Here is a 15,527-nt window from a genome sequence, read left to right on the forward strand (position 1 = left end):
CCCCAGAACTGTGCAATGACTAAAGGGTGGTCTAACCCCGGAGGACGAAGAAAGAAGCTGAGAATCACCCAACTGGAAGACACTGGTAGCTGCAGCAATAAAAATAAAGGTTAAAAGCTCCTTAGACAGAGGTTCTAGTCTAAGTACATTTGAAAGGTATAAGGGGGCATTAAAATGGGAGTGGAAAACTGGAGCACCAAAATAAAGCTGTGGGAAAATGGGGAGTGATGGGAGTGTCATCTGTAACTGCCGTTATGGTTGTAAATCTAACTTTGCTTGCATCTGAACTGCGTGAACACAGAGGTCATCCCCCATATGGTCCACCCGTTAAAAGGGGACAGAGGGCCTCAGGATCAAGAAAACCTGGACCTTGCAACGCTGAAGTGCTTGTTATTAGTGATCTCTTTAATGAGAGATCAAAAGAGGGTATTGTGATATTATTCTGTTATTATATGTTACCTTATATATGTAATCAAAATAGTTGAATTATGATATTGTTGTAGATCATATTATACCCTTTAAAATAGAGTGTGTGATCTGTATGTAGTTTAGTTCTCATTATACTTTTGAGTTAACAGAACATATTCACATATTAGTTCATTAGATAAATGTGCATCACTCTGTATCCTTGATCTGCTGGGAATGTGTTACACTGTTTTCTTGACATGCTTAATTGTTGAATCATGAAGAGAAGGTTGTAAGCAGGAGACTCTGTGTCTAAAGACAGGGGAGATAGATAGACCACATTCCACACCCCCACCTTACAGAAAGCAGAGAAACAACTGCCGAGGTCATAACTTAGGCGCTGTAACAGAGAAAAAATGTGATGTTTTGGCTTTTACGACTAGCTGGGGGCCACTAGAGACTATAAAAAGCTGAGCAACCCGTCACCATTTTGAGACATGTGCCTGACCCTCTGGTAGCATCTCTCCCGTCCGGACGTTGTAATGCTCTTATTGTTGAATTGTATGCAAATAAATGATTGTTGATTGAGCATTTATACACCGAATATTGTCCTTCCTTCAGCCCAAAGATTCAAAGAACTGCTTGTTTTCAACACGTCCCTCCCCCTTTTTGTTTGGGAAAAATTAAAAATGCAAAAAATGTCAAAATATGGAAGAAGAAGAAAGTGTCATAATAGGATGCCATGAAGTCTGCTTGGAGAATCCAGTCATACCTGTCTTGCCAAATGCATGCACATTATCAGATGTTGCATGTGTGGCCGATTTCTACCTATAGGTGGAGCTAAAGTGGTTGAGATACACAAAGTTTGAAAAAACAGTACTATTCCTGATCAGTGTGCTAACTCTCACAACCTTTAAGCATACAGCTATAAATTCTTTCAAATTTAGAAAGAAAAAATAAAGTCATCTTCCTTTGTTTGTTTTCAGTTTGAGTCGCTGCCATTTCATGTAACATAACATGTCACACATTGAGAGATGTGCCTATGCACTTGGAGGTTTGATATAGACCATATATTGCAGGAAACATGGTACAGAGAATCCTGAGGCAAGTCTCAAGAGCTGTGTCAAGAAAATTTGGCAGAGTGACTGTAAAATGTTAAAAATGCAAAATGACTGAATGAAATTGCCAAGAAAGATCATGACATAAACCACAGACCCTGCCAAAAATCTGGGTCAATACATGAGAGAATACCGAGCTTTAACCTTCCGCGAACAGATTATTACTATGCAAGGCCTCCGTGAATCAACAAAGTCAGCAACACACAAAGACCATCAAACAGATCAGCATATGATTTACAAGATGTCCCAGGGGATATCAGTGTCCTGCGTGTGCCAAACCTCGGCAAATGTTGCACACTTCAGCAAGTCATTCTTATTCCGCTACACATCTTTATCATTAAAGCTTCCTCAGTCAAAGGGAAGAGTGGAGGAGAAGTCAAAGGCTGCAAAGTCACTGCTGCAGAAACCCAAGCCAGAAAAGCAGACATCTACACATGCAATGCAACCTGGACATTTCCAGACATTACACAGCAGGCATGACAATGTATATGTCTGTCTTTTCCTGTCAGCTCCCTGGACTTTGATGTGATGTAGAAACTGGTGATAGTCTGGTGCATTCACAGCCAGGGTGATTGTGATTGAAGGAAACAGGTGATTAAATATTCTATAGTACTATAGAAATAGGCAGCACGGTGGTTAGCACTGTTGCCGCACAGCAAGAAGGTCCTGAGTTCAATTCCACCATCAGGCCGGGGTCTTTCTGTGTGGAGTTTGCATGTTCTCCCCGTGTTTGCGTGGGTTCCCTCTGGGTACTCTGGCTTCCTCCCACCGTCCAAAGACATGCAGCTTGTGGGGATAGGTTAATTGGATAATCCAAATTGCCACTAGGTGTGAATGTGAGTGTGAATGGTTATCTGTCCTTGTGTGTTAGCCCTGTGACAGACTGGCGACCTGTCCAGGGCGTACCCTGCCTCTCGCCCTATGACAGCTGGGATAGGCTCCAGCACCCCCCGCAACCCTGAAAAGGATAAGCTGAAGCGAATGGATGGACTATAGAAATGCAAACACTGGAAAATTTGCTTTTGTAATTTTGTAGATAAATAAAAAATTAAAAGCAATTTTCATAAATTTATAACCAACAGGTGTAACATTACAAAGCTCATGTCAAGTCCCACCTTAAATCCTATAAAGTGAAGTTATTAAGAATACAGTTCAAATCAATCATTGTATTAAATATTAATGGTTCTAAGAGGGCAAAGTCTTATTCTCTTCTGTTTGCTCCTTATCTTTACCTCACCACTAGGTTTACAAATCTCAAGAGTTCTTGAATGGACAGTATTTACATGAATTTAGCTTGTTTCATCAGCTAATATATGAATACAATGATTTCGACCAAAGGTTCATCAAGCACTTTAACATAATGTTTTTGGACATGCTAGCATGTTGACATTAGCCTTGTGTACTGTGAATGAGGAAGTCTAATAGATGACAACAGAATCAGTTTAAGCCTGGATCATAAAATTCCTTTATTAAGCCATGGTAGGGCTACATGTGATGCAACCTTTCTGTACATTTGAATGAGCAGAATGTGTCACGAGTCAAGCTACAATGTTTTGTTCAGTAACAGAGCAACAAATAAGCTAATTGATCAGCCACAATGGAAAGGAAAAAGTATAAATAATGAGCAATTAAATTCATGCAGACTCATTAATAATATAGTACAATCGGACCGAAGCTGAGTAAGCAATTTACAAACGTCAGTCCTAGAGGAAGTGTCTAAGCAATTATTTAAATTTATGCAGATTATTTTTGGTTTTTTTCACTTTTTGTCTTTTCTTTTTTTCCTGATTTTGTGGTCTTTTCTTGAGGATCTTTCTTTGATTTGTTTCTTTGCCAGAATTTTCCTGGGAGGTTCAGCTGCAAAAAATAAATAAATAATGAATGCATCGCAGTTAGTACAGGGTAAATTAAACAACAACTAATACTGCTGAAATTACTGCAGGCAGTGAGAGTGTTCCCATTGGACATGTGTAATTTGGAATATCAGAACTTTGATCCAACTGCACTGTTCAAATATTCCAAATGGGAAGATCTTATATGCAAGCTTAGATTATTTGGCTCATATTACAGAAAACATCTGGTGGAAACTGCTGTTTCCACCTCTGCCTGTGGGCGTGAACATACAACAACATACTGACCACCTGGCACACAGAGCCAGTGTGAAGATACCAGTATAGTCTGGTCTGTATTATTGTTGACCAATACATGTAAAAATGATGCAAATCCAGATGAATCCATGTTTATTTGTATCTGCGTATCCAGCACTTTTTGCTTAAAAAACAACGTAACTTGTGTAATTACCTCTTTGCAGACCATCTTCTTTGCCTCTTTGTTGCAAGGACATGACAGAAGTCCTTTCTTCTCATAAAACAAACAGTTAACAACGAGTTTGTCGTCCATCTTTCTGTTATGTGGCACAGTGTAGTTTGGGTCATAGGTGTGATGCAAGGCCACCACGATCACCTTTGTCTGTCCTTTGAGACAGACAAACAGAAAACACGAGTAATAACGTGCAGAAAAAATACCAAAACAAACAAAACACTTATCATAGATTGTGGTGTGTTTACCTGAAATGTTTGATAAAGCTGAATTTATGTCCGTCTCAAAACGACTGACAATGGGAACGAAGACAATAACAGCCTCACTATCATCAGCTTTCTCCACTTTTATTGCTCCTCGTTTGAAGAGTTTTTTGAGAAATTTCTCATGAGAGCCCATCGTCTGTCCATCAACATGTGAATAAATTGTTACTTCTGTTGAAAAAAATGAATAGCATCAGATTTCAGATTATTCAAGGCCCTGTTGTTCTACTCTAGGATCCCAGAGATCAGGGAGTCTCAAAAGTACACACAACTCTTATACTTAGCAATTTAATCTTTTGTATGACTTTTCACTTTCCAAGATGAAATAATGTAAAAGCAAGGAAAAAATTAAATAAGTGGCAGAATTTACTGTAACATAGGCAAAGATAACTGGAAATACAATACATAAATATAATTGTAACAAGCTTGAAAGTCAATATTTGGTATGACCGCCGTTATTCTGCAACAAAGTCTGAACTCTCTTAGTCAGCTTTCTCTTCATTTGTACAGTTAAATAGTTCTCCAGACTTCTTGAAAGACATTCAAAGCTCTTCTTTGGATGATTCTGTCTTTTTTCTGTTCTCTGCCAAGATGAGCCCACACTGCTTCAATAATGTTGAGGTCCAGGCTCTCGGGAGGCCAATCCATGACAGATGCTGTTCTAGTGTGTATTTTTCTTTGGAGTACTGTAGTAGTGTATTTTCTAATGTGCTTTTACTACATTGGCAGTGTTTGGGATCATTGTCGTACTGAAAAATGAAGCTGTTTTAAAACAGTGCTTTCCAGATGGAGAATCAAAGTCTGATGCCACTTTTCTACAATTCTAATTGCATCAATTTTGACAAGACCCCCAACACCAGGGGCTGAAACGCAGCCCTAAATCATGACAGAGCCTCCACCATGCTTTACAGATAAATAGATACAACTCACCGTTTCACCTCCTTTTCAATTTTAAATCATGCTTTTTATTTGTTTTTGTTTTTTAATGTCTCTGTAAAGCACTTTGAATCACCTTGTTGTTGAATTGTGCTATATAAATAAACTTGCCTTGCCTCCTGACCTCCTCCATGATTTGATAATGATTTGAACCAAAAATTTCAAATTTGGTGTTACGTTCCTTTAAAAGGGGTCCAGGTGATAAGGGAAAGTAACAAAATTTGATTTTGAATTTGAAAAGTGTCCGGGTCAGAAAAAGGAGACAGAGGCAAAATTGTTAAATTAAAGAGTTTTATTAAAGTTTCTATTTATAACTCAACTAAAAGAGACGGGCAAGCCGCTATCACCATTTAAGGAAACAAACAAAAACTCAGGCATCGGTAAGTTAACTGAAAAGCAAAGAACAGTTTAGTGACCAAACACACTCCTCTCCACCGAGCAGGAGCAAGCAATCACAAAATACAGCTCACTAGCTGCAACCACCAAACACACACAGCTCTCTGGCACCAGAGCTCACCTTTCTCTGGGCTTAAATACCTTTAGTTGCTGATGTGAGTCAGCTGTACAAAAGAAAAAGATGGCACCTAAGGCATGAGATGATAGGACACACCCACACAGGCAACTGCTAGGGGTGTAACATTTGGATTCATCACTCCATTAGACCTGTTGCAGCTGATTTTCAGTCCAGTTCTTCAGTAATTTAGCATACCTCAGCCTTTTTTTCTCTATTTGCCTTAGAGTAGATGGAACAACTGAGGAGCCAGATGCATCTCTCAGGTCATGTGTCAGGTCTTGGCTGGATTTTTTTTCCTGTTTTAAAGGTATGACTTTCAGATACTCATCTTCCTGTTGTATATAGGTTTTGCCGCATATTCTTTTGTCCTCCACTCATGTAACAAGTTTTTAGGCAGTCACATAGTTGGTGCAAAAATGCCATTTTATGTTGTTTAAGCTGAGTTATCTTTGGCGTGTTTCAAGGATTAAATTAACAAAATGGGAACAAATGCTGTGTTTTGGAACAGGCACCTATTAACAAGATACAGTGACTTTATTTGCTTCGCTTTCTTTATGTGTTGGCATAACACCAGTACATCTCTTGAGTTAGGTGCCTTGTTAATGCTTGCTAATGCTAATAGGTCGGTGTTAGGTGGCATAAACAAAGCTTTCCAAATGGTCAGCTACAAAGACTGGACTGAAAATGAGTGAAAAGCAGCTACCGTCAAAAGAGAGTTATGGCTTAAGACCACTTAAGACCAAAAAAGAAAATACATGAAATCACAGCTCTTTGGAACAAAATTTAAAGAAACGGGGAGGCCCAAGACTTTTGCACAGTATTGTAGTTTCACTTTCACACATATATTCTATAAAACAATTTATTCAAGCTCCTTGGTGGTAGTAACCTATTTCTGATTAGAAATTATATATATATAAGCAGTTAAACTTACTTTTATTCATGTTGTTGTTCTTCCGTTCACTGCTAGCCTCTGATACAGGAACCTGACGCTGAGGACTTGCTTTCGTTTTCACTTGCGATCTTATCTGTTATGGCGCACTTTGTAATGCCAAAGTGTGGCCGGCAGATGTCAGTGTTGTGTCATTGCTGGGCATGCTGAAAGGAAATAGATGTCATGTAGAAATGTTATCCAGTGATCCTTATATATTTGACAGCTGGAGAAAACTGGATGCCCTTTTTAACCCCTAAAAAAGGCATGTTGAAAAAGAAGGGAATTTGAAGACACAAAAATACACCAGACCAGTTGCAGTGCATGATGCCACCTGCTAAAAATCTGGAATCAGTCCTTCAGCTGTGTTCAGAATGGCAATTTGCATGTCTGAAGTCAAGAATAAATTCTTCCTTTCAAGCCGTATATTAAAAAAGAAGATAAAAATGTTGTTAATTGGCCTCCTGATATACAAGCAACACTGTGTGACTACATGTTTGTCACTTAACAAAACAGTTCTGTGTGTGCACTTTTTTTTCCAAAGAGGGTGTGAACGGAAACTGTGGGAGTGATTCTTCACCCATCTGTAATATAAAGTTGCCTGGCTCATCTGTATCTTCCCCCAGTGTCTGATCGGAGTCAGGACAAGCCGAGGAACCCTCCCTCCAGGCTTCGCTTGCCTCTGACAAATGAGCCGTGCCTCTGATGGAGTGAGTGGTCATTGGCACCCGTATTCAGTGAGCTCCCAAAGACAATCAAACACTTTAAGAAATATGTTGTGCATTTACAGACACATCATTCATTCCTTAAACATAGATCATGACTCATGCTGTCAAGCCTGACACCCCCACCGCTCTCTCTGGAATCTCAAATCTAAATATGAGTCTTAGTTAAACTGAATGGCTAAGGAGGGGAATGTCTCACTCTTAAATTTTCTCCTGGAAAGCCCGGGTGGTCTTTCATATCTTTTTTTTCCTTAAAAAAATGGCACTGACTAGATTGTTCCACATTGCACTTCTGTCATAGTTTATATCAGTCAAAAAAAAGTTGTGCTTCTCTGTAATGAGCTAGAACAAGATAAACCGTATGTTCAGTAAATGAAACTGAGGTTAAACTGATTTTCCTCAACAATATTTTTGATTGTTCCACTGAAAAGTCAAGCTGTGCACACGGCAGAGGTGATTATAACGTTTAATCACTGCGCCCCATCGCTGAGCATAGCAGGCTTCTCACCCCGAGGTTTGATTTACCCGCCCTCTTCCTGAGGAAAAATCTCATTCACTAGACGGATTGCTAAGCGGGTCTCTCCAACCAGCCCCTATAAATCATTCTTTAATCAGAGGCTTCTCAGATTGGGCGCAGACACCCGCAGGAGCACCACTGTGACACCTCAACTCCTCCCCATGCGTCTCTGCAGTCCGGGGAGCTTTCATCCTCTTCTTTTTCCACTGTGAGCTTGTCTGCATTTGTTTTTGTCATCAGGAAGTGTATGACCACACAACGATGCTTTAATGCCTACTTGCTACAAGGAGAGGGGAGGTCTAACAAGATCAGGAACAAGACTACTGATATAGAAGCTGGGAAACAATACAAGGAGCAAAGTGGACAACTAAACCAGTCCAAAGAGGCCCTGAGACCACAGAAAGTCCAGTCTTACAACATGTGTCATATTGCAAATATTGGTATCGATCCCATACCAAGTAAATACAGGGACAGTATTGTTGATACCAATATCGATACCGATACTTTTAACCTATGAAGGCAGCTTATGTATGAAAGAGCAGTTGTTATGATTTATGACATAAATCATCATGAATTTGCAAATTCTGAACACATGTTAATGATCACTAAATCACTGTGAGTTTGGCTTTTCACAATAATTAGTTAACACATTAAAAAACACCTTTTCAGCTTTTCATGTATTTTGAAAGTAGGGTTTATTTGTTTGTTGAGACCTGAAATGTAAATGTGTGTGGGTCAACTTCTGTTTTTACAGTGTGCTATAGGCTATAAATAAAATAGGCCTGGCAGTCAACACAAAAAGGCTACATACTTAACTTAGAGGATGGATACAAAGTATCGATCCACTCGTGCTAGTATCGAGCTGATGCAAATATCAGCGTTGGTATCAATAGTATCAATATTTGGATCAATCTGCCCACCCCTACAGCCAGATTGTGCTAATGTAAGGAAACTTTTAATTGGGAATTCAGGACACAACACGAAAGTTCAGATGGCATGACAAGTTGGATCATGCTTTATCAAATGAACAAAGACCAGAATAGTTATAAGACATCAGTCTCACATAGTCCTTTTTTAACTTAAAAGTGAAACTGATTATTAGTAGGTGGTGATTAATTTTCCCAGTAATGGAGTGTGAGGTAAATTCTCACATTGGGGCTTTAGAGAGTTGATTTTATCCAACCTTCTGAACACTCGAATGACTCTCTGCTGACTGGATACAGTTTTAAGGTCATGAACCATAAAAAAATGGGGGGGGAAAACCCAACTGTGTTCAGTGTGTTTAAATTTAACCGCATCAGAAGAGATTGAACCAGTGCTGTGATTGGTCCAACAGGAAGAGCAAAGCTTGCTGGATCTTAAAGTGTTAAATTATAGATATTTAAAGATATTTTTACTCTCGTGTTTTCCGGTGTGTTGGTGTAAATCAGCTCTAATACTATTGATTTTATTAACAAAAATGTTTCACTTTACGTTAATAAAGTGCTTCAAATATTAATACTTACAAACATTCTGTATGTTTACCTTTAAATGAACAAAGAGTCGACTAGGTGCTTAGATGTTAGTATGAAACGTGATAAAAGGTAAAGTGAGATGAGCAAGTGGAGACAGATGAATACTTTTTATCTTTTCTTTTCTTTTTTTTTTACCATTTTTAATGCAAAGACACCGTGACGTCACTGTGTGGAAATATTTTTCTGTCGCTCAGCCGGTTTGGAGCTGACAGTCCGCTCAAGTTGCCAGAGAGCGCGCACAGCTTTTGCATCCTTGCGTGATGGCCACGGACGCGTCCAGGAGTTTTAAAATAGGATGGCTTCGCAACTCGGTGCGCAGGGGAAGATACCTTTTCAGGTAAGGAGCTGAAGCGATGGGACTCAGATGGACTGTGGTAACAGACTTGAAGTCTGCTGTTTTTCTTCTTTAAAGCCCGTGGAGCCGCTAAGACAATCATAAAAGGGCGGAACGCAAAAATCAATTAAAAAAATCATGCACTGTTCATACTCATGGAGAGATGGCATGCGTGCTCCTCTTCGGTCGACTTCTCCCCTTCTCACACCGGCTCAGAGGAACGTCCATCTGCTTGTTATCCCTTTTCCTTTCATATTTATTCTACTGCGCTCTATTCCCTGACGGTGCCATCATGCAAACGTCAGGTGATCCGACGCCCAGCTGTCAGCGAGCAGATGGAGCCAAAAGGCGCCTTCAGAAATCCCTCTCCTGCCTTTTACCGTCGGACGCGAGGTTGAGCGCTGTTGAGGCGTCTCGGTTGAAAGCCGACCAAAGACCCCATTTCGCTCATCACACCGCCGGGAACGGCACGCCCAGCCCGCCTATGAGCAATTTAAAGTTCGGCAATAAAAAGTTACCAAATGCCATCATAGTCGGTGTGAAAAAGGGAGGCACGAGAGCCGTCCTCGAGTTCATAAGAATACATCCGGATGTGCGCGCGGCGGGAACCGAAACACACTTCTTCGACAGGAACTATGACAGAGGCCTGGAGTGGTACAGGTAAGACAACGTGTGTCTCACCTGTGCAGGTGCGTGTCCATCTGCTCCACAAATCCCGCAATTTATCAGAAATCATAGTAATAAGTAGGAAATTACACCAGATTGGACTTCAGTCAGCTTTTATTGCACAACATCTGACTTTAAGATTCTTGGTTAAAGTGGTTTTAGCTTAACTAATTTAACTAGTTTATGTAATCTAGAAACTGGTCAAAGAGCAGCCTTTTCTCGTGGCTGCTGCTCCCGCAGAGACCCACGAGTGTGTCTGGAAATTTGTGGCTTCTAGTCAGCTGTGCTTGCATAATTCTGCATATCTGATTAGGCCGTTTCTCTCCCACCAAACTAAATGTTAATGATAGTAAATTATGGAGAATGATACACTATATTTCCAGCTTCGTTTTCTAAAAGGTCATAACGATTGCAGGCCAATATAACCGTGTGCCTTCACATGGTACATAGGGAATTACAGTGGAATTCAGGTAAGCGGTGTAGCGCCTCATTTTCTTCTGTTTTATGCCTGAATCTGTTTTCTCCCCTCCGTCCTGGTCTAAATTCTGCAGTGGTTAAATTTACTTACATTTCCTACAGAGAAAAAAAATTGAAAAGGTAAGGAATCATGGGGGGAAAGAGACAATATAATATAATAACAGAATGTAAAATCATCTGATTTCCCTAAAAAAATCAGTGATGAATATGAACCCTCTGTTTTGGTGCTTCTTTGTGTATATCAGACTTGGAGCTGGGTAAACATGCTGGATGTGTTTTCTGCAGTTTATTGACTCACTTCAAGCTTTATTGCAGGGAAGTTCTGAGGAATGTGCTGTGTTTATACTGGCAGGAGAGTGGCGCGCTCTCTCTCTCCCTTTTTATTCTTCTTTTGACATACTGTAGAGCAGTTCATCAAATTTCTCATAAAATCCAACCTCTGGAGGCGAACAGTGCAAACAGCGTCCTGCATGCCCGCTGTAACTCCTAGACATCTCAGCTGTAGTCGTGTTTGTTTATTATAATATTTAAACATGACAGCCATGAAAGGGAATTATTTATTGATTTTTCAAATGCTACCCAAGGCACCTTAAACTACAAGGGGCACTCAGACAGCGCATCCTCAGCCAAGGTCAGTGCTCCATTTCACAAGTTAAAAGGAAGCGATTCAAATCTGCTCCAAAATTTAATGGGTTCTTCCTTTGCCCGTGCCCCACCAATTCTCCGAGTTTCATGATTTTCACCTTGGTAGTTTATTGGGGTGGGGGTAATCTTTCTGACTGGTGATCAAACTGTACTGATCACCTACATCCTCAGCTCTCACCCTGGTGGAGGGACAAAGTGCATCCCTAACAAACTGCTTCGATTGACTGATGATCAAACCGAATAGCCATAAATTAAACATGCACATAATTGCACAGATTTAGAGGAAGCATATGTATGCAAACACAAGTTTATCTGATGATAAAATGAAAAAACATGCATACAGTAACTCTCATGCATACAGTAACGCTCATGCATACAGTAACAGACGAGCAATTACGCAGAGATGCGCTCTTGTATTTATCCCCCGGTTCTTTCAAGAGCATTTCATGTTAATGATAGACTGTCATGTAAGCTGCAGGAGGGATGTGTATCAGTAGTATTATATAATAATTACAGACTCAAAGTATCTCCACTAATTGGCACTCTTCACAATGGTTGGCAGTTGAAGCCCTTTTATCTCAGAGATGTGTCTTCCAGATGTGAACCCTCGCCCATTACTGCAGGTTGATTGTCAGCTGTCAAAGCTGTTGAGAAAAGGTCAGACGCCGATTGCTTTCAAAATAAAACAGCTGCTTCCCGGAAGCTTCCTTGTAAACATTCGTTCATAAATCAAAATGAACGGTGTGGACTGTCACCTTGAATTTGCTAATTGATTGTGCCACAAACATGTTTTTTTTCAATGTCTATGCAAAGGCAAAAATAACAAGAAGAAGGACTAAAGATGTCTGAAGTGATCTTACTAAGCATCAGATGGTGGCTTGGTTGGCCATGTCTCTACAGCTGAGGCAAATTTGCTGTCAATTTTGATGTTGTCATATGTCCACGAGCTTGTTAGTATTATTGCCGTTTATTTATTTATTTATTTTTTAGATTTTAACATTCTTTGAAAAATTGCAGCTAATGATAGAATAAATACAACCTCAGATCACTTAAATGGATGGTTTGAAAGAAGAGCCTTAACAGAAACATAGACTGTATATAAAAGATGGATGTAGACAACATGATATCACCCACTGGCTTTTTGATGCCATCTTGACAAGCAAGGAGTTGCTCTGACTGAAAAATTGAGGAAATTGCCCCAAATCCACACCAAAAAGATCCTTTGTCAGATTTTTGTTTAATGTAAATGCGCCACAGCAATAAAGAGTGAAAACTAGTCATATAACTGATCAGAAAATATTTCCTAAGGTTTTGAATCAAATTTGAGTCTTATAGACTGTTAATAATAAAAAGAGAGAAGTCACCCTCGTGACCACTGGAAAAAATACAGGTTTTGAAATGGATTAGTTGGGGAAACAACAGAAGTGAAATAAAGATTAGCAAATTAATTGACAATGAAAATAATCATTAACTGCTCTCTCCTCTAGAACTTCCAATCAATCTTCAAGTTTTTCTCAGCGAAGCCCTGCTTGTTCATATCACCTCTGTAAAGAATGGCCTAGTTTGAAGAAGTCACCGAACAGAGTCGCTGCTACACGTGTTCTGTTTGCATTCGTGGTGATTTATTACTCCTGAAACATTCAGGCCTGATGCACAGGAGAGCTGTCTGTGAGACAAGTCTCCAGTGACAACAGACTACTACAACTTTGCTTCAGTGCTCCTATTATGATTTTCATCAAGAAATTGAGTTCACGGCCAAACCGAAGCTCACTTAGGGTAGCTTTATGCCTTTACAACTCACTTGTGTAATCCTGCCCTAAATAGATATGTTACATAGATTTTTTTCTTTACTTTGACAAAGGAAATGGAAGGGCATTGTGACCTTTCCTTTGAACCTGTTAGCTTTTAAGGTTGCTTAAGCGCTCAAATGTTTAGTATTTTTTAAAAGAAATCCTAAATTAAATGAATGTAAATGAGAAATGTCTATTCTGTGTTTTCATCTTTCATTCAGAGGTTTAATGCCAAGAACTCTTGAAAGCCAAATCACAATGGAGAAGACACCGAGCTACTTTGTGACAAAAGAGACACCACACCGGATTTCTACCATGTCCCAAGACACCAAGCTCATAGTGGTGGTGCGAGACCCCGTCACTCGAGCAATATCGGACTACACTCAGACGTTATCCAAAACGCCGGACCTGCCGAGCTTCCAGGACCTGGCCTTCAGGAATCAGAGCCTGGGAATCGTTGACATGTCCTGGAACGCCATTCGGATCGGCTTGTATGCTTTGCACCTTGAAAACTGGCTCCACTACTTCCCTCTGGCTCAGATCCATTTTGTGAGCGGAGAGCGTCTCATCACAGACCCAGCAGGGGAGATGGCTCGGGTGCAGGACTTTCTTGGGCTGAAACGCATCGTCACCGACAAACACTTCTATTTCAACCGCACCAAGGGTTTTCCCTGCCTTAAAAAGCCGGAGAGCAGCGGCTCGCCCCGCTGCCTTGGCAAGTCAAAGGGGAGGACTCATGTGCAGATAGACCGAGACGCTATTGAGCAACTGCGAGACTTCTATCGACCTTATAATGTCAAGTTCTATGAAATGGTGGGGCACGACTTTAAGTGGGAGTAGAGGTTCGAGATGTATGTTTACGTGGTGCTGGAAAAACTTAGCTATTCCAAAAATGTTCTTTTAAAGTGGTTTGCCTTCAGTAATGTGTCAAGGCTAAAGTGAATAGCTAACTATCAGCAGTCTCTAGACAATTTCCGAGCGAAGCAGCCGAGGCAGTACTTTCCTTTGAAGTGACTCTAATGAACAGAGTAAAATCTAAGACGACATTGCTTTTGCACTTGTAATGATCAGTTACCAGCATCAGCACCCTGTTTGTTGCCAGATATAGGCATCATTTTCAGATTTCCGTTTGTGTTACTCTGTATTATTGCTGACTTTATTGCTGACTGCTTCATAAAAAAAAAGAGAGAAAATTCGAAGGGAAGGGGATTAGTTCCTTTTAAAATCTGCTTGACTAATCAAAGTAGAGTTTGAAAGCAAGCCCTTGGAAAATGTCAGTGAAGTCTTCAGGGAGAAGAGAATTAAGCTGCACCACTGTGGCGGTAAATCTAAAATGTAAAGCCATAAGGCAAGTATGAACCACCTGATATTACTTACTCTTCTTTTTTTTTTTTTTTTTTCAAAAGGTGAAAGATATTTTCTTCCGTTCTTTCCGACATGAAGCAGACATGTGCTGTAACGAGCATTTCACTCTGTACTCCGTGCTTTGTTTCCAAATCCTGGTTTATGTTTTTGTTGCAGAAGTATTTAATCACTGCGTTAATCACAATGCTTGTTCATAAACTTCATTAAATGAAACGGAAGCACAATTTATGAGATTATTAATTCTGTTGCTTCTAAAGCACATCCTGTACACTGATAAATTGCATTTTGTAAAAAAACAAAAAAACATCCTATTTTCTGCTTTTGCTCGATGTTTCGAAAACAACACACCAAACGTGGAAAATTCACACGGCTCTTGCCCCCCCACATTCCTCCTTTTCACATCTAGTTTGTACAGTTATGTTTTAGACCACCATCCTTTGAGGTTTATTGCATTCTGTAAGGTTTGTTGTGTGCCTCTGTGGTGGTAGGCGCATGAGTGGGTGTAGGTGTAAGGAATTTCAATCACTTTTCAAAGACAAAGCAGGGAACACCTATTCGTGGCGGGTTATCAAATAGATTCCGGGGCTGCATGTCACAAGATTGCAGTGAAAAGTTTGGATTTGGCTACAAGCTATGAATACTAACGCCAGACTGTCTGAGCTTGAGCCAGATTGATACACTGCTGCAAAATAAAGGAAGAAAACACTTTGTAATACATGAACAGTGAGTATGATTTGAAGCACTGTGTAATGTATGATGAGGTGTTCAGGTTCCATATCACAAAGGACAATATTGTGGGTCTTGTGTGTGGTAATTTATCCTTACTGTTGCATTAACTGTGCCATTAGCCATATCTTAGTGGAAGGGAAGAAGACTAGCTGTATGGCAATAACTAGCTTTTCTTGTTTTTCATGTTATCAAACGAGGTGCTACATAGTGTGGTGGTTTACATTTGCCTAAAAAGCAAACAATCCCCAGTCTAATCTTGGGAGGAGACAGAGATCTTCTTGG

At 40.1% G+C, this 15,527-nt stretch overlaps 1 protein-coding gene across 3 annotated transcripts; it reads left to right on the forward strand.

The window, feature by feature from the left end:
• The first annotated feature begins 5,675 nt into the window (after positions 1 to 5,675).
• Positions 5,676 to 14,740, forward strand: LOC113028444 (heparan sulfate glucosamine 3-O-sulfotransferase 2-like). 3 transcript variants are annotated; one of them, XM_080305531.1, is made up of 3 exons: positions 5,676 to 5,862; positions 7,028 to 10,233; positions 13,373 to 14,740. In XM_080305531.1, the coding sequence occupies exons 2-3, from the start codon at positions 9,737 to 9,739 to the stop codon at positions 13,989 to 13,991; spliced, it is 1,116 nt and encodes a 371-aa protein (XP_080161657.1). In that variant the 5' UTR covers positions 5,676 to 5,862; positions 7,028 to 9,736; the 3' UTR covers positions 13,992 to 14,740. The 3 variants fall into 3 exon arrangements, with proteins under 3 accessions (XP_080161657.1, XP_080161656.1, XP_026034497.1); XM_080305530.1 differs by having other exon boundaries at positions 7,110 to 10,233; XM_026178712.2 differs by having other exon boundaries at positions 7,966 to 10,233.
• The last annotated feature ends 787 nt before the right edge of the window (positions 14,741 to 15,527 follow it).

The sequence above is a fragment of the Astatotilapia calliptera genome, chromosome 8 (assembly GCF_964374335.1).
Source record: "Astatotilapia calliptera chromosome 8, fAstCal68.1, whole genome shotgun sequence".
Classification (NCBI taxonomy): Eukaryota; Metazoa; Chordata; class Actinopteri; order Cichliformes; family Cichlidae; genus Astatotilapia; species Astatotilapia calliptera.

What these genes read in the sequence shown, in the direction of transcription:
- LOC113028444 (XM_080305531.1), top strand. Translation starts at nt 9,737, where the DNA reads ATGGCATGCGTGCTCCTCTTCGGTCGACTTCTCCCCTTCTCACACCGG. An exon ending in AGAGGCCTGGAGTGGTACAG is followed by an intron (nt 10,234 to 13,372) that starts GTAAGACAACGT and finishes TCTTTCATTCAG; the next exon opens with AGGTTTAATGCCAAGAACTC.